The following is a 22,461-nucleotide window of genomic DNA, read 5'->3' on the forward strand; positions in this document are numbered from 1 at the left end:
AACTCTAGTATATAGTACAACCGAGTTGTGGGATTTCCCTGGTGGTGCAGTGGTTAGGAATCCGCCTGCCAATGCAGGGGACAGGGGTTCGAGCCCTGATCCTGGACGATCCCACATGCTGCGGAGCAACTGAGCCCGTGTGCCTAGAGCCCGTGCTCCGCAACAAGAGAAGCCACCACAATGAAGCCCGCACACTGCAACAAAGAGTAGCCCCCGCTCACCACAACTAGAGAAAGCCTGCATGCAGCAACAAAGACCCAACATGGCCATAAGTAAATAAACAAATTTATTTATTTATTAAAAAGAAAAAACCGAGTTGTTCTGGTTGAAGCTGGATAAAGGACCTGAAGCCCCCCATGTGACAGGAAACATTCCTTCAATCTACAAGCAGCTTCCAGTCACCTTTGCAGCCCATGGTTTGAAAACACTAATTTATGGAAAACACTTGAGGTCATGATTCCATCTTAAGTTTATTGTTCCAATTTATTACATTTATACCTGTCTATAGTCCTGAATGTCTTAGAGAATAAGCTTCTGCAGATGATGAACCACCTTTTAAGGACAGGAACAGGAGGCACTCAGCAAATGTTAACTGATGGTAATGGTATTGTTCATTGTTACGGGTTGTGTCTCCTCCCATATTCACATGCTGAAATCCAAACACTCAGCACCTGAGAATATTACAGTATTTGGATATAAGGTCATTGCAGATGCAATTAGCTAAATTAGGATGAGGTCATGCTGGAGTCGGGTAAAATCCGTACGGCTGGTGTCCTTATAAGAAGGGGAGATTTGGGGACGGACACACACAGGGAGAACGCCATGTAAAGATAAAGGCAGAGATTAGGGTGATGCTTGTATGCACCAAGGAAGGCCGAACTATGCCAGAAAGCCCCAGAAGCTCGGAGAGAGGCAGAAAATAGATTCTCTCTCACAGCCCCAGAAGGAAGCAACCCTGATGACTTCTAGCCTGCGGAACTGTGAGGCAATTTCTGTTATTTAAGCCACCCAGTTTGCACTGTTACACACATGAAACTAGGCAAGCACATACCTTTAGGGTCAAAAGTCAAAATGAAAACCATGCCACGGTCTATTTAGATGAAGCTTTTAAAGAAAGGCCAATACTTTCAGATTTCCAATGAGACTAATTCTACTCTTCGTCTAACTTTGGCATCCTTCGCAATTTGCAATCTGGAGGCTGCCTTAACTTTAAACCAACAGTGCAGGATCATTTTAAGGACTCTGAGACCCCAAAGTGGTGCAGCTCTTGCTATTTTTGGTGACCACTCCTCTTGAAATCATGGTATTCACATGCCTCACCAGTGAGAACACTAAAAAATATTCCTGGAGTACGAAGAGACAGGACCAGGGAGGGGAGGGAGCTTTGGGAATAAAAGGCCCAGTTGATAATAAACGTGGAATATTTGTGGAAGAAAAAGGTGCAGTGTCACAGAACTGAGATGGAGTGAAAATAACGTATCAAGGCAAGTCTGAGTGGCAACAGGCGAGGGAGAAGGAGAAGAAGTTGCGAGAAGAGCCAGAGCCCCGCCCCTGTGTCATCCTCGGAGAGTCTAAGTAGGGAGGTGCCTATCAGATACAGCCGCCGTTTCTTCCACCCAGATCTTCCTCATTTTTACTTTTGTTAGATTTTAACCAGATAATCACAGATCATCTTGTGAAGCGCATGGGATTTAACATTATAAAACAGAAAACAGGAAAACAAATTTTAGTTAACGAAAAAGGAAAAGAAGATTCAGTTAAAGGAGAAAGATGCTCAGGCATCCTGAGGATGCAGGATGTGCAGGGAAGCTGCATGATGCTGGCCGACCTATTTAGAGTCTCACGATGCCTGCTGGTCCAGCGAGCAAGGAGTGGCTGAGGAGAGGACATCCCCCAAACTCCTGCAGGGTCATCCCATTGAGAAGCCAGAAAAGTAAGGACAGGTTCTTGCCTGTGAACAACTGTGATGACAATAAACAACAGTCCTGTGACAGTCTGGTGGCAGCAATTCAAAGAGAAGAGAGACGTTCAGAGAAGGCAGCTCAGGAAGTCTGACTAGGATGGGGGACCCGACGAAAAATTTCTAAGACGCTGATCTGGTTTCCAGGAGCTTAAAATGGGGTCACGAGTATATGGTTACACACAAAACCACCAAGGGGGCCTGAAGGGACTCCACCGTGACACAGCAGTGAAGCATACCGAAAGAAACCGTTATTGCCAACATCAACTGCATCTGTCCTGCCCCAGCAGCTGCCATGAGGCTCATGGACCAGCCTGGCCTGATTAACCAGGCGGCGACATTCTGCATGAGCCAGCAGTCCCGAGGCCCTGCTTGGAGTGATCTAGGACGAGGGTGTGGTGTGAGGAGCACCTACACTAAGTAAGGATGTGGGTAAAGGGGGGAAAACCCAGAACTTGAGCAAGGCCACCTTCTTGGTTGGTCAGATCAGACAAATGACTGAATAGAAACACTTTCGTAAAGGTGAGCTCAGGTTCAGATGGAATCAGCTCAGTCGCTTTGAAGAATTTTGTTGCTAGAGGTGCATGAAGGAAAAGGGAGTGACTTCAAATTCACAAACTATACCCAGAAGAAAAGATCCATTATGAGGAACAGCCTCCTCTCAGCTCTGGCAGGACTGACACAAGGTTATCAGGCAGCGGTGAGGGACCTGCTGCCCCATAACGTCACCAAGGGCAGCAGAGGAAGAAATGGAGACAAAGGTTTCCAAAAGGAGAGACTTGCTGACCAGTGGACTGTTAACCTCTGGCATGTTCACCAGAAGTGGCGGAAACTTCTTCTCTAAGGTATTAAAGAATGAACTCCCGGGACTTCCCTGGTGGTCCAGTGGTTAAGACTCTGTGCTCCTTGTGACCACCTAGTGGGGTGGGATAGGGAGGGTGGGAGGGAGACGCTAGAGGGAGGGGATATGGTGATGTATGTATACGTATAGCTGATTCACTTTGTTATACAGCAGAAACTAACACACCATTGCAAAGCAATTATACTCCAATAAAGATGTTAAAAAAAAAAAAAAAAAGACTCCGTGCTTCCAATTTAGGGGGTGCGGGTTCAACCCTGGTCGGGAAACTGAGATCCCACATGCCGCGTGGCGTGGCCCCTCCCGAAAAAATAAATAAATAAAATAAAATGGGAACTTTATTTAAAAAAAAGAATGAGCTCCCACCTATCTACAGGGCTTTGAATTGCATCTCAATTAAAATATAGTAATGAGATTAAGTGGTTTATCGAGCCAATATATGCAATTGAGTCTACAGTTCTCACCCAGCTACTCAAAACAGCTAGCAGCCCTCCGCTACACAAAGGCTGAAGACTGAATGATAAATAGTAAATGATTAATAGCTTTCAGATACCACTAAAGATCATGAAATTGTATATGCATTACCTCAGAAAGTTCCACAAGTTGTAAAGAAACACTGCACAAAATGTTTGCCATTTTGTATAAAACCAATGACATCTGTCACTTCTATTTGGCTTCTGGAAAATTCTGTACATTTGGGCAACCAACTTTACTCTTCTGAAGTTCAATCTCTTTGTCCGAAAATAGGAATGCATATGTACCCAGCTTTCCCAACATAAAGTATATGAAAGTGCATTGTACATCGTGGCATAATATGTTATTCATGTTTAAAGATGCCTAAAAATAATAACTAACATTTGCTGAGAGCTTACTGTGTTCTAGGCACGACGTTAAGTGATTTATATGCATTGTTTAATTCTCACAACCCTATTTCAGATTTCTGAAAGGAGGGCGAACATGGAACAGCAAACCCTTAGTGCAACTACAGTGCTGCAGGAAGGGACAGAGGACAGGAGCCTGTAGACTGTTAGGGGGAAAGGTCCTTCCTGTGGTCAAGGGTAGAGCAGGAAACACCTGGGAGGAGACAGAGAAAAATGATGGCGACTGCCAAGGAGAAAAGTGAGCTCCACCTTCTTTGTCTGTTTCGGTCTGTAAGCCATTGTTATGGTAAACATACTAATACAACTCTGAGATTAGAGTGTCTGGGGTATTTAGCCAATACGTGAACAGCTGGGAAGGGAGCCTGGGGGCAGTTATGGGGGACATAACCTTGAAACTCCTGTCACCTACAAACTGGCTCTTGCCATGGGCACTTGCCACCTGCCTCTACAAGGATTAAATCACGAGCCGCTGCAGCTGCTGACCTTCGACACCCCCTGAAAGGAGTTCAGGGTGGAGATCAGGAATGAGGCGCTCTGTGCTCTGGGAAAAACTGGCAGAACGGGTCTTCAGATAATTAGATATTTTCAGGAAAAGATTTTATGAGCCCAATTCTTGCATCTCCTTGTATCTAGAAAAGCACTAAAATCCTTCATGGTGACGTCTGCTCCTCGTGACTAGCTGTAACCTTCACGAGACTAGCAGAAACTTTCTGCAAAAAATATGTGCTTGACTGCACGTACTCCCCCTTCACCAAATCACATATATCCTGAGCACCCCCCACCTCTTTGGAGCAGTTTCTCAGAGCTATCTGAAACGCTGTCTCCCGGGCTATAGTCCTCATTTTGCCCCAAATAAAACTTAACTCAACTCACAGTTCTCACGTTGTGCATTTTTTTTCAGTCAACACTCCTTATTCGGGGAACCGAGCTGTGAGGGGCAGGTGAGCCTGCATGGCATTTGGTCTTATTTTGCCAAGTATGAAGAAAACCAAGATTTTCTCCAGTAAAAAAAACACCATAGATGCAACCAGGAAGTGTCTGAAATAAAAGGTCTCACACCTCTCTGACCAGACTGTGTCAGGAGTCAAATGAATCCAAATGTGACTGGACTACAGGGGGACAGAGTGACTCAAGACTTGAAACCCACATTGACTGCTCTTCAATTCCTTCACTTCTGTCCTCTGACCTTCTTGAGATCTAGAAGGGGCTCGTTTTCTCATAGGGTCATGGACCCAGTGTGAGGGCCAGCTCTCCAAGTTATCCTTCCCCTGAGGAGAACGGCCTCTGGCTTCTTTTGAAGCTTATGAAAAAGGCCTCTTCACAGGCTTCCCATATAAGTCCCGTCATTTTCTGAACTCTGCCCTAAGACTCGAACTCTCAAGTATATTTATTTGTTCCTTCCCCTCATAAAAACAGTACCCATGGCTTTGGGCTTTGTAAGAATGTACATAATAATAAACATGGGGCTCTATAAATAGCACCGCCATTCCAACCGGGTCTCACAGCATTCCCTCCTGACAAGCCTGGCACCGCGGCTGCAGAGCCAGGCGTCACTGGATGAGGCTACCAAGGTGATTCCAGAGGTAAGCGTCTCCCACACAGATTTACAGCAAAACAGCATTAGAGACGGTACCAGAAGGCTGCATGACATTTCAAACACTTAGCATTTCAAAGGGCTTAGTTATATAATCATCACCAGTTAGGACTTCAATGAAATAAGTGAACTTTCCCTTTACTTCAGCTTCACTGAGAACTGTCTTTTCCCTGCTGACACATTTTCTCTCCGATTAACCAAAGTGCCACGTCATTTTGCCCTTTCAAAAGTCTTATGAGCTAGGCAGCATTATTCCAATTCTACCAAGGAAAAAAAAGACAGGGGTTAAATATTGGGTTGGCCGAAAAGTTCGTTCGGGTTTTTCTGTACCGTCTCGTGGAAAAACCCGAACAAACTTTGTGGCCAACCCAGTAATTTGCCAGCATCACAATGGCTAGTAAAATGGTAAAGCAGGGAAGCAAAAATCAGGATTTCCAGAGGAGTCAGTACTATTCCCATCTGGGGAGCGCCTCCTGCACATCTCTCAGATGGCGTTCCCTTCGTTCCTCAACGCCCCCTGCAGCCCTTTCACTCAGCTCCCCTCCTCTGTGCAAATGCTTGTCTCCTAGTCACACCATCCTCCCCATTGTTGTCCACGGCAAATGGACAGGCTGCTCCTGTACATTTCTGGGTAATTCTGGCACTTGGCTCACAGCTTTTCTTTATCTACAGCACTTCCCCGTCATCCTGGGAGACTCCACAGTAGCGTGGACGGCCCTTTATAGTGTCTTGGTCTCTTTGTTCCTCAGCTCCCCAACCCCCAAATCCCCATTCACTAGGAATCCACCCTTCGCTCCTCCTTAAATCTTGTCCTCCCCGAGAACTGGAAGCCCCTTTGTGATCCAGGCTTGTCCTTCCCTCTTTCCCCACTGCTCCCCTACTTCGGATAAGGTGCTCTAGGCTCACATTCTGATTGCTAGGCTTCAGCAAAAGCCTAGACTGTAGTTTGTTTTAAGTTCATATTCTTAAAACTCATCCTACACACGGAATGGAAGAAAGAAGAACCCATGGCCTGGGGATGGCTGACTGTAGCAAAGAACTGGTTATAGGTCATGGGCGATAAAAGTCAGCTAGAAGGGTAGACGGCTGTGGCCAGGGAACACCAAAGCTTGACACGGTGGTTATCAAAGCAATGGCTCTCCAGTAAACCTCAGGAGCCAGCACTATCCTGAGCTAGTGTGACCAGAAGAGGGAAAGGAGTGGCTTCGTCCACACTTGGAGTGACGAGAATGGGGAAGGACAGCGGGCTATGAAAGCTATTAACTGATAGCAGGAAGTGATCAACCATGGGATTTGGTCCCCTCTGCACAGGAGTCCAAACGGCTGTGCAGAGCAGAGAGCATGACGACCAGGATCGCCAGGACGCACTGCGCACCACGGGGACACTCGGAGCCTTGGCCGGCCGCCGGGCGATGCGCAGTCACGGGGGAACAGGGCTTGGGCTACTTTTTGGATACTGATGGGAAGGGTGCTCTCTGAAGGCTAGAGGATGTGGGTAAAAGATTATGTGTAAAGCATCTTTCATCCAATCAGCATCAATATTTGTTATCCTTCTCTGGCCTTTCCTCTATTCCGCCATTATCAGATTAACCAGCCGAAATGACATTTTTTTATCATGTTATTCTCCTGCTTAGAAACTCCATTAGTCCAAATGCCTCAGTTAATAGTAAAGATTAATTAAATATCTACCTCTAAAGTCTTATTTCCATTTATTTTTATCATTGAGTTTTCTAAAATCCTTTTTCTTTCTTTTTTTTCAAAGCAAGCATGACTTGTCTTCCTCCTCATTCCATTCCCTCCAAGGACCCCGTTTCTAATGATTTTGCCTTCTAAATGCACTTAGATAATAAGTCACTTTTGATTTTTAAATTAAAGACATGCATAACTGTCAGCTAGAACTTCAGATCAGCATGAGAAAAGTCAAGCTTATTTAACTACGATAATATACTTTCATTCAAAGCAAAGCAAGTTAACTTTAGGTTCTAGTCGGACCGTGAATTCTAACGGAAGATGGGGAGCGGCATAAATGTATGATCTATGGAAGTGAAGTACAAAAATTCGCTTAGGATCCCTGTTACCCACCTTCTTGCCTCCCTGGGGGTGTGCTGGTCGCAGATTGGGAATCACATCCTGAATGAACTTTTTCCCAGCCAGGCTCATCTCCTCGTTTCCTGGTCCCAACTCTGTGCTTGTCCTCATGGTACTCCCTTTACATTTCTACATCCTATCTTTCCTTCAAAGGGCTCTTTACGTTTCTATATCCTATCTTTCCTTCGAAGGGCCATTCAAGTTCCACCATCTCCCGGGAGTCATCTGCTGACGTCCCCAGTCCACAGTAATCCTTCTACCCTCTGATTTTATGTATCACATTTTTTTGGTGCCATTAATTTGCACAGTTTCAAGCCTTGGATTGCTAGTTACCTTATGTCCTTACGGATTTGCTTCTGCATTGAATTTTAAACCCCTTGAGCGCAGGAAAAAAAACAAAAAGCCCCAAATCAAAACCATCTCTTTATTCCTCCTGGGAACTCCAAATAGTACCCAGAATTGGTAAATATCTGCCCATTTTTAATAATCATTCTATTTTTTGAGGAATCATGACAAATGATTCAAATCAATTTTGATCAAATAATGCCCACTACAGCTCTCACCTACCTGGCCAGCAAGTCAATAAGTTCAAGTTTTGACATCCCATCAGGAAGCAGTCGAGGAATAGCAGCAACACAGGTCCTGAAAAGATCTATTTTTGGCTTTCTCTCACCCCTGGAATTTGAAGACAAAGTTTAAACGTAAGTCAAAGGTTATGAAAAAATTTTTAAAAATTGGCCAAATATGTGAACAAAGACTAAAATCAATGCCTTCTGAATCACTGCCTGGTGATGGTTCCCTATTATTCCTAAAGGTTTATGCCTTTTATAGCTTGGCCAGTTCTACGAGAACTTATGAAGATTTAAGTGTTAGTTAGAGGTATGTATCCGGAAAGAAAAATGCCAATAGCAATAGCATTCTATTGCTATCATATGTCTTGCCATTCAGCTGGGTTCCATGGGGTTTGGCCCCTGTGGGCTGCATTTAAGACACTGAATTGCCCAGACACATTAGTATGTAAGAAACACATTGCAGTCATTACTACCTTCAGCATTTAAAAATGGCATTTTAATGTATACAACTAACGGTGCCTTTAACAAGCATGACATCTGGAAGTTTCTCTCTTTGTTGAGTTATGCTTCTCCTCTCAAGAGTGCCCACCCCTGATTTTTTTTTTAATTAAATGCTTCCAAAAATAAGTCTTTCATAATGTCAAGTAAAATCCTGAAATCTATATAATTGTGCACCCATTTCTGATTTTTAAAATTACTCTGATGGTCCTGATCTCTATGGAGATTATCTTCTTTTTACTTTCTTGAGAATATGAATGTTTTAAAGGTAATTAATACCTTCTATATCCTGTTGTAAAATATGAAGGAAAAATATAAATCCAGTGACAAATTATTTCAATTTTTACTTATTTAAATAGATAACTGATTCTTAACCACATATTTATCAATAACCTTTATGGAAAAACTAAACTACACATCAAATCTTTCAAATAACTTGTGATATAATATAACAGCATATTTAAATTTTGACGATTTAGTCCCCTGAGAATAAATATAAAATTGGTACCAAATTAACGCAATCATAGGACACAAACACAATAATGAAAATGCAAAGTAGCGTAGAAGTAATTCCTTCCTGGAACAGTAACTGTGTCAGAATAGAAATGTAACAGGCAGAATCCATGCTCTCTATAAACTAAAGACAATAATCAGACAGCAATTTTGCTCTGTGACATTACTTTTCAGCATGTGTTTTTAAGTTTGTTAGGAATAAATACGAAACTTTTTTGTATTTTGTGAAAAACAAAACACATATATGTGAATTTCTAAAATACTCTGTTCTTGTGGGAAGTCATAAGTTTATTTTCTCTCCATTTCCATAGTCCTTTTGCATGGGACGTACAAGGACTTCAGAGAGGACTGCACTGTACAGTGGTTTCCAATCAGCTGAAGGAAAGAGAAGTCTTCAAATGACATCCTCGATGGCTAGACAGAGTTAAAGCCTAGTGATCTGATTGTTCATGTGTGGCACAGTGTCTTTTAAATAGCTCTTCTAACATGCTCACCAGATGTCTTAAACAGCTGGGATTATTTTCATATCTGTTGGAAAACAGATGACCCTGCCTGGCCTGAAGTGTAAGGAAAATTCTGCCAGCCGATAAAGCAGACTTACAGGACTGGCAGACTTCCCAGCTGATAAAGCAAGCCTAGATTAGAAAGTCTAATTGGTGCATGGTTTCCGTTTACTGCAGCCCTGTGCCTGGGATTTTATAGGAAGCATCTGAGTCCCCCAAATAGCATAATTTTTATTAACAGATATTGTATAATTATTATTTACAGTCATTATATTATACTTACTGCTACTATTATTATGATTATTTGCCAGAATAAAGAAAAAAAGGGATGAGGAATGGAAACAGAGCAACACAGAATGCTTTATTTTCAAGCTCATACCCTAAGAAGGCCTGGAAAAATGGTAGACCAGCCTCAAATATCAACTCCAGTAACTATTTCCATTAGTGTGGTATGGACCTCAACTCTTTTTTCCTAAGTGCTTACATGATTCTCTAATGTTTCTCTTGGTTTTTTCTTTTTGTATTTAACATCTTTATTGGAGTTTAACTGCTTTACAATGGTGTGTTAGCTTCTGCTTTATAACAAAGTGAATCAGCTATACATATACATATACTCCCATATCTCCTCCCTCTTACGTCTCCCTCCCACCCTCCCTATCTCACCCCTCTAGGTGGTCTTAAGCACGGAGCTGATCTCCCTGTGCTATGCAACTGCTTCTCACTAGCTATCTATTTTACATTTGGTAGTGTATATATAAGTCCATGCCACTCTCTCACTTCATCCCAGCTTACCCTTCCCCCTCCCCGTGTCCTCAAGTCCATTCTCTACATCTGCGTCTTTATTCCTGTCCTGCCCCTAGGTTCTTCAGAACCATTTTTTTTTTAGATTCCATATATGTGTTAGCATATGGTGTTTGTCTCTTTCTGACTTACTTCACTCTGTATGACAGTCTCTAGGTCCAACCACCTCTCTAAAAAGAACTCAATTTCGTTTCTTTTTATGGCTGAGTAATATTCCACTGCATATACGTGCCACATCTTCTTTATGCATTCATCTGTTAGTGGACACTTAGATTGCTTCCATGTCCTGGTTATTGTAAATAGAGCTGCAATGAACACTGTGGTACATGACTCTTTGAATTATGGTTTTCTCTGGATACATGCCCAATAGTGGGACCACTGGGTCATATGGTAATTCTATTTTTAGTTTTTTAAGGAACCTCCATAATGTTCTCCATAGTGGCTGTATCAACTTACATTCCCACCAACAGTGCAAGAGGGTTCCCTTTTCTCCACACCTTCTCCAGCATTTATTCTTTGTAGATTTTTTGATGATGGCCATTCTGACCGGTGTGAGGTGATACCTCATTGTAGTTCTGAATTGCATTTCTCTAATGATTAGTGATGTTGAGCATCCTTTTCATGTATTTCTTGGCAATCTGTATATCTTCTTTGGAGAAATGTCTGTTTAGGTCTTCTGCCCATTTTTTTTTTTTTTTTTTTTTGTGGTACGCGGGCCTCTCACTGTTGTGGCCTCTCCCGTTGCAGAGCACAGGCTCTGGAGGCGCAGGCTCAGCGGCCATGGCTCACAGGCCCAGCCGCTCCATGGCATGTGGGATCTTCCCGGATCGGGGCACGAACGCGCATCCCCTGCATCGGCAGGCGGACTCTCAACCACTGCGCCACCAGGGAAGCCCTCTGCCCATTTTTGAACTGGGTTCTTTGTTTTTTTGATATTGAGCTGCCTGAGCTGCTTGTAAAGTTTGGAGATTAATCCTTTGTCAGTTGCTTCATTTGCAAATATTTTCTCCCATTCTGAGGGTTGTCTATTGGTCTTGTTTATGGTTTCCTTTGCTGTGCAAAAGCTTTGAAGTTTCATTAGGTCGCATTTGTTTATTTTTATTTCCATTTCTCTGGGACGTGGGTCAAAAAGGATCTTGCTGTGATTTATATCATAGAGTGTTCTGCCTATGTTTTCCTCTAAGAGTTTTATAGTGTCTGGCCTTACATTTAGATCTTCAATCGATTTTATTTTTGTGTATGGTGTTAGGAAGTGTTCTAATTTTACTCTTTTACATGTAGCTGTCTAGTTTTCCTAGCACCACTTATTGAAGAGGCTGTCTTTTCTCCCTTGTATGTTCTTGCCTCCTTTATCAAAAATAAGGTGACCATATGTGCATGGGTTTATCGCTGGGCTTTCTATCCTGTTCCATTGATCTATATTTCTGTTTTTGTGCCAGTACCATACTGTCTTGATTACTGTAGCTTTGTAGTATAGTCTGAAGTCCAGGAGCCTGATTCCTCTAGCTCCATTTTTCTTTCTCAAGATCACTTTGGCTATTCGGGGTCTTTTGTGTTTCCATACAAATTGTGAAATTTTTTGTTCTACTTCTGTGAAAAATGCCAGTGGTAGTTTGATAGGGATTGCAATGAATGTGTAGACTGCTTTGGGTAGTAGAGTCATTTTCACAATGTTGATTCTTCCCATCTAAGAACATGGTATATCTCTCTATCTGTTTCTATCATCTTTAATGTCTTTCATCAGTGTCTTATAGTTTTCTGCATGCAGGTCTTTTGTCTCCTTAGGTAGGTTTATTCCCAGGTATTTTATTCTTTTTGTTGCAATGGTAAATGGGAGTGTTTCCTTAATTTCTCTTTCAGATTTTTCATCATTAGTGTATAGGAATGCAAGAGATTTCTGTGCATTAATTTTGTATCCTGCAACTTTACCAGATTCATTGATTAGCTCTAGTAGTTTTCTGGTGGCATCATTAGGATTCTCTATGTATACTATCATGTCATCTGCAAACAGTGACAGTTTTACTTCTTCTTTTCCAATTTGGATTCCTTTTATTTCTATTTCTTCTCTGATTGCTGTGGCTAAAACTTCCAAAACTATGTTGAATAATAGTGTTGAGAGTTGGCAACCTTGTCTTGTTCCTGATCTTAGTGGAAATGGTTTCAGTTTTGCACCACTGAGAATGATGTTGGCTGTGGGTTTGTCATATATGGCCTTTATTATGTTGAGGTAAGTTCCCTCTATGCCTACTTTCTGGAGGGGTTTTATCATAAATGGGTGTTGAATTTTGTCGAAAGCTTTTTCTTCACCTATTGAGATGATCATATGGTTTTTATCCTTTAATTTGTTACTCTGATTGATTTGTATATATTGAAGAATCCTTGCATTCCTGGGAAAAACCCCACTTGATCATGGTGTATGGTCCTTTTAATGTGCTGATGGATTCTCTTTGCTAGTATTTTGTTAAGGATTTTTACATCTATGTTCATCAGTGATATTGGCCTGTAGTTTTCTTTCTTTATGACATCTTTGTGTGTTTTTGGTATCATGGTGATGGTGGCCTCATAGAATTAGTTTGGGAGTGTTCCTCCCTCTGATATATTTTGGAAGAGTTTGAGAAGGATAGGTGTTAGCTGTTCAGTAAATGTTTGATAGAATTCGCCTGTGAAGCCATCTGGTCCTGGGCTTTTGTTTGTTGGAAGATTTTAAATCACAGTTTCAATTTCAGTGGTTGGATTGGTCTGTTCATATTTTCTATTTCTTCCTGGTTCAGTCTCAGAAGGTTGTGCTTTTCTAAGAATTTGTCCATTTCGTCCAGGTTGTCTATTTCATTGGCATATAGTTGCTTGTAGTAATCTCCCATGATCCTTTGTATTTCTGCAGTGTCAGTTGTTACTTCTCCTTTTCCATTTCTAATTCTATTGATTTGAGTCTTCTCCCTTTTTTTCTTGATGAGTCTGGCTAATGCTTTATCAGTTTTGTTTATTTTCTCAAAGAACCAGCTTTTAGTTTTACTGATCTTTGCTATCCTTTCCTTCATTTCTTTTTCATATATTTCTGATCTGATCTTTATGATTTCTTTCCTTCTGCTAACTTTGGGGTTTTTCTGTTCTTTCTCTAATTGCTTTATGTGTAAGGTTAGGTTGTTTATTTGAGATGTTTCTTGTTTCTTGAGGTAGGATTGTATTGCTATAAAGTTCTCTCTTAGAACTGCTTTTGCTGCATCCCATAGGTTTTGGGTCATTGTGTTTTCATCGTCATTTGTTTCTAGGTATGTTATGATTTCCTTTTTGATTTCCTCAGTGATCTCTTGGTTATTTAGTAGTGTACTGTTTAGGCTCCATGTGTTTGTATTTTTTACAGATTTTTTTCCTGTAATTGATATCTAGTCTCATAGCATTGTGGTCAGAAAATATATCTGATACAGTTTCCATTTTCTTAAATTTACCAAAGTTTGATTTGTGACCCAAGATATGATCTATGCTGGAGAATGTTCCATTAGCACTTGTGAAGAAAGTGTATTCTGTTGTTTTTTTGGATGGAATGTTCTATAAATATCAATTAAGTCCATCTTGTTTAGTGCATCATTTAAAGCTTGTGTTTCCTTATTTATTTTCAGTTTGGGTTATCTGTACATTGGTGAAAGTGGGGTGTTAAAGTCCACTATTATGATTGTGTTACTGTTGATTTCCCCTTTTATGGCTGTTAGCATTTGCCTTATCTACTGAAGTGCTCCTATGTTGGGTTCATAAATATTTACAATTGTTATATCTTCTTCTTGGATTGGTCCCTTGATCATTAGGTAGTGTCAATCAGTGTCTCCTGTAATAGTCTTTATTTTAAAGTCTATTTTGTCTGATATGAGAATTACTACTCCAGCTTTCTTCTGACTTCCATTTGCATGGAATATCTTTTTCCATCCCCTCACTTTCAGTTTGTATGTGTCTCTAGGTCTGAAGAGGGTCTTTGTAGACAGCATATATACAGGTCTTGTTTTTTGTTTCCATTCAGCCAGTCTATGTCTTTTGGCTGGAGCATTTAATCCATTCACGTTTAAGGTATTTATTGATATGTATGTGCCTATTACCATTTTCTTAATTGTTTTGGGTTTATTATTATTCTTTATTATTTATTATTATTATAGGTCTTTTCCTTCTCTTGTGTTTCCTGCCTAGAGAAGTTGCTTCAGCATTTGTTGTAAAGCTGGTTTGGTAGTGCTGAATTCTCTTACCTTTTGCTTGTCTATAAAGGCTTTTATTTCTCCATCAAATCTAAATGAGATTTTCAGATTTTTGTGAAATCTGAAAATTTTTTCAGGTTTTTCCCTCTCATCATGTTAAATATGTCCTAACACTCCCTTCTGGCTTGCAGAGTTTCTGCTGAAAGATCAGCTGCTAACCTTATGGGGATTCCCTTATATGTTATTTGTTGTTTTTCCCTTGCTGCTTTTAATATTTTTTCTTTGTACTTAATTTTTGATAGTTTGATTAATATTTGTCTTGGCGTGTTTCTCCTTGGATTTATCCTGTATGGGACTCTCTTCGTTTCCTGGACTTGATAGACTATTTCCTTTCCCATATTAGGGAAGTTTTCAACTCTAATTTCTTCAAATATTTTCTCAGTCCCTTTCTTTTCCTCTTCTTCTTATGGGACCCGTATAATTCGAATGTTAGTGCATTTAATTTTGTCCCAGAGGTCTCAAAGACTGTTCTCGATTCTTTTCATTCTTTTGTCTTTATTCTGCTCTGCAGTAGTTATTTCCACTATTTTATGTTCCAGGTCACTTATTTGTTCTTCTGCCTCAGTTATTCTGCTATAGATTCATTCTAGAGAATTTTTAATTTCATTTATTGTGTTGTTCATCATTGTTTGTTTGCTCTTTAGTTCTTCTAGGTCCCTGTTAAACGTTTCTTTTATTTTCTCCATTCTGTTTCCAAGATTTTGGATCATTACTATCATTACTCTGAATTCTTTTTCAGGTAGACTGCCTATTTCCTCTTCATTTGTTAGGTCTGGTGGGGTTTTACCTTGCTCCTTCATCTGCTGTGTGTTTCTCTGTCTTCTCATTTTGCTTCACTTACTGTGTTTGGGGTATCCTTTTCGCAGGCTGCAGGTTTGTAGTTCCCGATGTTTTTGATGTCTGTCCCCAGTGGCTAAGGTTGGTTCAGTGGGTTGTGTAGGCTTCCTGGTGGAGGGGACTGGTGCCTGTGTTCTGGTGGATGAGGTTAGATCTTGTCTTTATTGTGGGCAGGGCCATGTCCCGTGGTGTGTTTTGGGGTGTCTGTGACCTTATTATGATTTTAGGCAGCTTCTCTGCTAATGGGTGGGGTTGGTTCCTGTCTTGCTAGTTGTTTGGCATAGGGTGTCCAGCACTGTAGCTTGCTGGTCGTTGAGTGGAGCTGGGTCTTATCGTTGAGATGGAAATCTCTGGGAGAGCATTTGCTCTTTGATGTTATGTGGAGCCGGGAGGTCTCTGGTGGACCAATGTCCTGAACTCGCCTCTCCCACCTCTGAGGCACAGGCCTGATACCCTGCCGGAGCACTGAGACCCTGTCAGCCACACAGCTCAGAAGAAAAGAGAGAAAGAAAGAAAGAAAGAAAGAAAGAAAAAAATAAAATAAAATAAAGTTCTTAAAATAAAAAATAATTATTAAACATGAAAAAGTTAAAAAGTCATAAAAAAAGAAAAAAAGAAAGAAAGAAAGAATAGAGCAACCAAACCAAAAAACAAATTCACCAATGATAACAAGCGCTAAAAACTGTACTGAAAAAAAAAAAACAAAACCAGACAGACAGAACCCTAGGACAAATGGTAAAAGGAAAGCTATACAGACAAAATCACACAAAGAAGCATACACATACAAACTCACAGAAAGAGAACAAGGAAAAAAATATACATATCTATATATTAAAAAAAAAGGAAGAGTGCAACCAAATCAATAAACAAATCTACCAATGATAATAAACTCTAAATACTAAAGTAAGATAAACATAAAACCAGAAACAAATTAGATGCGGAAAGCAAACCCCAAGTCTACAGTAGCTCCGAAAGTCCACCACCTCAATTTCGGGATAATTCGTTGTCTAGTCAGGTATTCCAGAGATGCAGGGTATATCAGGTTGACTGTGGAGATTTAATCCACTGCTCCTGAGGCTGCTGGGAGAGATTTCCCTTTCACTTCTTTTTTCGCACAGCTCCTGGGGTTCAGCTTTGGATTTGGCCCCCTCTCTGCGCATAGGTCGCCTGAGGGCATCTGTTTCCTGCCCAGACTGGACGGGGTTAAAGAAGCAGCTGATTCGGGGGCTCTGGCTCACTCAGGCTGGGGGGAGGGAGGGGTACGGAATGCAGGGTGAACCCGCAGCGACAAGGCCGGTGTGATGTTGCACCAGCTTGAGGCACCGTGTGTTCTCCTAGGTAAGTTGTCCCTGGATCACGGGACCCTGGCAGTGGCAGGCTGCACAGGCTCCCGGGAGGGGAGGTGTGGAGAGTGACCTGTGCTTGCACACAGGCTTCTTGGTGGCTGCAGCAGCAGCCTGAGCATCTCATGCCCGTCTCTGGGGTCTGCGCTGATAGCCGCGGCCTGCGCCCGTCTCTGGAGCTCATTTAGGTGGTGTTCTGAATCCCCTCTCTTCACGCATCCCGAAACAATGGTCTCTTGCCTCTTAGGCAGGTCCAGACTTTTTCCCGGACTCCCGCCCGATTAGCTGTGTTTCACTAGCCCCCTCCAGGCTGTGTTCACGCCGCCAACCCTAGTCCTCTCCCTGGGGTCTGATCTCCGAAGGCTGAACCTCAGCTCCCAGCCCCCGCCCGCCCCGGCGGTTGAGCAGACAAGCCTCTCAGGCTGGTGAGTGCTGGTTGGCACTGATCCTCTGTGCGGGAATCTCGCCACTTTGCTCTCCGCACCCCTGTTGCTGCATTCTCCTCCGCGGCTCCGAAGCTTCCCCACTCCGCCACCTGCAGTCTCCGCCCGTGAAGGGGCTTCCTCGTGTGTGGAAACCTTTCCTCCTTCACAGCTCCCTCCCAGAGGTACAGGTCCCGTCCCTATTCTTCTGTCTCTGTTTTTTCTTTTTTCTTTTGCTCTACCCAGGTACATGGGGAGTTTCTTGCCTTTTGGGAAGTCTGAGGTCTTCTGCCAGCGTTCAGTAGGTGTTCTGTAGGAGTTGTCCACCGTGTAGATGTATTTCTGATGTATTTGTGGGGAGGAAGGTGATCTCCACGTCTTACTCCTCTGCCATCTTGAAGGTCTCCCTATCTCTTTGTTTTTTAGAAATGTAGCCATGAGCCATTTTCCACTCAGGGATCTGCTTTAGAGTCTAGCATGAAAACTATTTCTAGCCCTATTTGGGGGGGGCGGGGCATCTTAAGACAGTTGAATAGGAGAAAGTAAAGAATCACCTTAGAAAAAGTTTAAGGTAGTGTGAAAATACAAATGAAATGTTAACATTTACATTTAAACCTGTACCTTTTATGGTTTTGAATGTATTGTTTTGGTCCTGACCCTGTCTTATGATCTCTGGATTATAAACATAGTTTTCCTTTGAAGGCCTTTCATTTCCTTACTATTTCAGAGGAAACAACAATGTGGCAGCAGTTTTTTTTTTGTTTTTTTTTTTTTGCGGTACGTGGGCCTCTCACTGTTGTGGCCTCTCCTGTTGTGGAGCACAGGCTCCGGACACGCAGGCTCAGTGGCCATGGCTCACGGGCCCAGCCGCTCCGCGGCATGTGGGATCTTCCCAGACCAGGGCACGAACCCGCGTCCCCTGCATCGGCAGGCGGACTCTCAACCACTGAGCCACCAGGGAAGCCCTATGGCAGCAGTTTTCAAAGCATTTCTTACATCTTCTACATTGTAAACTGAAAACTGCTTTAATATGTTCAGAGAGTGTGCAGTAAGGAGGTTAAAGGTTATGGACAACCTGGCAATTTGTTAGGTAAGGACCAGATCTGTAGACAAGATGGTTAATGTCATTAACTTTGGTCAATTTCAATTCTGCTACCATTTTGGTTGAAAAATCTAAAGCTACATGCTCTCCATATCATTTAAATGAAGTGACTGGCAAGCTGCAGGATAATACACATTGTATAACTCCATTTTTGTAAAAAAGAAAATGTATATATGTATTTGTGCTGACATTGGGAAAGGTCTGGAAGAAATCACCCTGAACCAAGGAATGGATGCAGATTTCAAGTGGAGCTCTGTGGAGGAGGCTTTCATTTTAACTTGCCATACTGCTAAATATGTATTTAAAATAATTCTGTATTTTTAACTTTATTTTATCATGTTTTGTCTCACTGTAGTTTGTTTTTGACATACTACTATTGTAATAAAAATACACACCCACAATATGAACTTCCCTATATAGGTAACAACGTTCCAACTAACTGTGATATTTGGAATTGGACACACTGAGTGACAAAGAAAATTTTCCTAATTGTATGTTTAGAAATGTATGCCACTGGTGCCAAATATAATTTAATTCATAGCTCAACAACAAAGTCCAAACTGTCTTAAAACATAGTCATAACCTAACCTGCGTTCCTGCCATAATTAATCACAAGCAGCAAAATCAAAGTGTGTTTCTAATGAGGAACTCTAATTACAAATCTAGATCTTGGATTTTGGCTAAGAACATCTGATTTCTACATTCTAAGCTACAAATGCATTCTGAAAATCCAGTATTTCTATGAAACAGTTACATAGAGAATATTAAGCAGGTTTAACTCTCACTGTTCAGGAACGCTCACTAGAAACAAGTAAACTTGAGATTCATAAAGATGGAATGTCTCTAAACTGGTGATGACGCTGTATCACATGGGCTTGAGAGCAAAACATTACTTCTGAAAATGTGGACCAGTAAAAGTGTCTTGGGCCCATTTTCTAACTTACTGGCCTAATGATACTTGAAATATTATCAAAACAGATCAATCTCAGGTTTGACTTTATTTTTACAGTTAGTCAAATATTATCAAACGATGTTTTTACTATCCCTAACACTTCTTAGAACTCGGACTCTAATAACATGAGAACAAAAACAGAATAAAGGGGAAGAACCTCTGCTGGTGTCTTTTGGTTCATTAATCCTTCATTGAAAACTTAGTCCTCACTATACTCACGTGATCATGTCTTCGGGTTCTTTGTTTAACATCTGGACGTTAGTTAGCATCATACACCTTCCTACTTCTTTATCAAGGTGCCTTAAAATGTTGTCCACAGCTTTTCGTACTTGAGAGTAATATAATGACATGCCTGAAAAATACGCATGACAGTTACATCTTTGACTAAATCTATCAAAGAGTGAAATCCCATTTTATTCATCCTCTGTGATATATTTTTACTGAAGACCTTCCGTGGGTCAGTGAATTCTCTGAGCAGAGTCTAATTTAATCTCTTATCTGCAGGAATCTTAGCATAGTACCCACATGTAGTGGGTGTTCCCGAAAGAATCATTTAAATTTAACACATAGGAATTCTAATACTTCAAAGGGAAATATTTTCCAGAAGAGTAAAAATAAACAAGGAAACAAAGTTCCACACTAGAATTTTTAGTTTTCTGGTTAGTAAAACAATTTCAGCATAATGAGTGGTTATGTGAATAAAAGATAATTCTCATTTGGGGTTAGAATTTTAATAACTTTATATTATTCTCTGAAATATATGTGTGGGTTTTCTTAGTAAAGGCAACAAATGATTTCATATCATAATTTTTTAAATGAAGAAAAATTTACCTCAGGTATATCATTTTTACTGCTCTCATTAATACAGTGGAAGAAAATGTACAGAATATGTATTTCATATTGATATTTTTGAACTCATTTAAGCATTGCATAACTAAAGATAAATATTTTAAAGGAAAAAGTTTCCTCATATGTTTCCTCTAGGTCTTTGGAATCCAGGAACTAAATTAACAAGTTTGCAGTAGGTTTCTAAATTCAGGAACTCGGTAAAAGAGAAACAAATGCAAAAGATCATCTCTTTGGGTTAAGATAGTTAAATTAAAAAGAAAATAATCTCATGTAGGCTAAACCCACAATATACCCTGGCATGTATGGGACTTGGCATGTTTAAAACACAGATTAAACTAATTTTACTGGAAAGAAAACAGAAGAAAAGGAACTATAAAAATGAATGAGGGAATGAATAAATGAATGAATATATTTATATGTTTGCTTTATAAACAGGATTATCTACCAAAGCACACAGATGTCTTAGAAATTTACTGTAAACTGCAAATTATCAATATTAGGAGTTCGAAAAGACCACAGATAAAAATCTAACATTTAAACGGCAAAATGTTTACCAGGAAGTTCCAAAGAGTTTAAAGGGCAGTAAAACAAACCACAGCATGAATCAAAACAATTAATGTTGACATGTCTCATCAGCTACTTTTATGAAGATTTTAAAAATATATCTCACTAAGGGTAAGTGTCTATTGGTCATTTTAAAGGCTTAATAAGGCCCAGTGCAAACATATCTTTGAAACCCACCTATCATTTTGGCTTCCTCTTCAGTTAGTGTTTTACTCAGATATGTCTTCTTCACCCTCAGTGTGTTTCCTGAAGGGAGAACGGCTCCGGTAACTGGCATGGGAGGTTCCCCATCTTTCTGCTGCAAGCTATCAGCTATGACCAAGAACGCCCGTAAACCAATGTTCATCCTCTGTAAGAGACAATATGTTCATGGTAAAGAGAAAGACCCAATTATTGTTGTGAACTTAAGCCATCAGTCTTTCAAAAGAAGTTAAGCATGGTTTGCCTTCTAGATTAGTGTGGGAAAATCATTTAAAAGGGTTTAGGCCAAACCTAAGAAAATGAAATTAAGTTTCTGACACTCTTTGTTGCTGCATCACAAGAAAACAACTGGGAAGATTTTCACCAAACTTGGAGGGTATGTTTGAGATGGTCAGATTCATTCTGTTTGGGGGATCCTGGGTGCACCTCCAAGGGATAGGCAGTCACCCTTTGGAGCAGCTGCAACTAAGGTAAACTGAGGTCAACAAAAATCTCTTTGTCTCCTGGGAGGAGACATGTGTTAACTCACAAAGACTGAATGAAAACAAACGGGAGTTCCAAATGTGAATCATAAAAATGTAAGTCGTCTGCTCTGAATTGCAGGTTGTTGACTTTTGATTCACAAAGGCTGGCAAGTTTGAAAATAAATTTAAAGAATTCGAAGCCACAGAACCTGTTACTTATAAAAACACATAAACTCATAAGAAGAAATGTCATTCTGGGCCAGATCATTATCTTCCCCAGGCTCAGATAAGGCATAATATTGGCTCTGAAAGATGACTCAGTAAGATAGTTGCTCCCAGCAGCAATAATCTTAAAAGGTCAGAAGGTACTAAAACATCTGTAGTTCCTTAAACAGCCATGTGTAAACACTTACACTCATATTTTCAAACCACATCAAGGAATAAGTTCCCTAAGTAGACCGCTACCTAATGCAGAAAATAATTACCGTTACTAACAATGATAATCTAATTACAATTTATTGAGTTCTTAAAATATATCCAGAACTGCTCATTAACTCTCATCTTTAAGATAGCCATGCAAGGAAGGTATGATTATTCCCATTTTTCAGGTGAGGAAACAGAGGGCCACATAACTAGTAGGTGGGAAGCTATACATTCAAGTTGGGTTTGCCCGAATCACCTATTCTGTAGTACATGATTATATCTTAGAACATGAAGTAATATCGACTTCTAAACTATTTATTCAAGCTTCAAGGAGTAGGGGTATTTCAACCAGGGTGTGGTAAACATTTCTCTGGCCCATTCATACCCAATCCAATGTGTATTTTATGATTTTATGGTTTTCAGTAATATTCTTTCTCCATTTTCTAAAATGAAAGAGTATTCATTTTAAAAAGTTTAAATGTATATTAAAGTCCATTAGTTTCCTCACTTATTTTAGTAGTTCTTTCATGAAATGTTTTCTAGATTTGTGGATATTTTTCAAGACACAGCATTGTTTTGGGTGAGGAAATACAGCGTTTAATTCAGGAGATGCAGTATCAGTAGGATGACTGTGAATTGACTTAAATGATCAAGCTTCAATTATTTGCAAATGGATTATCCAATTTATGAGCCATCCTTGCCAGTTCTCTTAGTTTTCCTTTTCTCTGAATAATTCTAAGGGCAGAAGTAAGCTGGGATAGTTTGGGAAATATAGTTTTAACTTCATTTCAAAAACA

General features: G+C 40.6%; 1 protein-coding gene across 6 annotated transcripts in view; it reads right to left on the bottom strand.

Annotated features, from left to right (window-relative positions):
• Positions 1 to 22,461, bottom strand: part of FRY (FRY microtubule binding protein) — a 327,504-nt gene that overhangs the window by 112,280 nt on the left and 192,763 nt on the right. For all 6 annotated transcript variants that reach the window (XM_067713507.1, XM_067713509.1, XM_067713511.1 and 3 more), the window contains exons 15-17: positions 20,754 to 20,925; positions 19,383 to 19,515; positions 7,950 to 8,057 (exon numbers count right to left, since the gene is read on the bottom strand). In XM_067713507.1, coding sequence (XP_067569608.1) covers positions 7,950 to 8,057; positions 19,383 to 19,515; positions 20,754 to 20,925 — 413 coding nt within the window. The remainder of the gene's footprint in view (positions 1 to 7,949; positions 8,058 to 19,382; positions 19,516 to 20,753; positions 20,926 to 22,461) is intronic.

The sequence above is a fragment of the Pseudorca crassidens genome, chromosome 18, assembly GCF_039906515.1.
Source record: "Pseudorca crassidens isolate mPseCra1 chromosome 18, mPseCra1.hap1, whole genome shotgun sequence".
Taxonomy (NCBI): Eukaryota; Metazoa; Chordata; class Mammalia; order Artiodactyla; family Delphinidae; genus Pseudorca; species Pseudorca crassidens.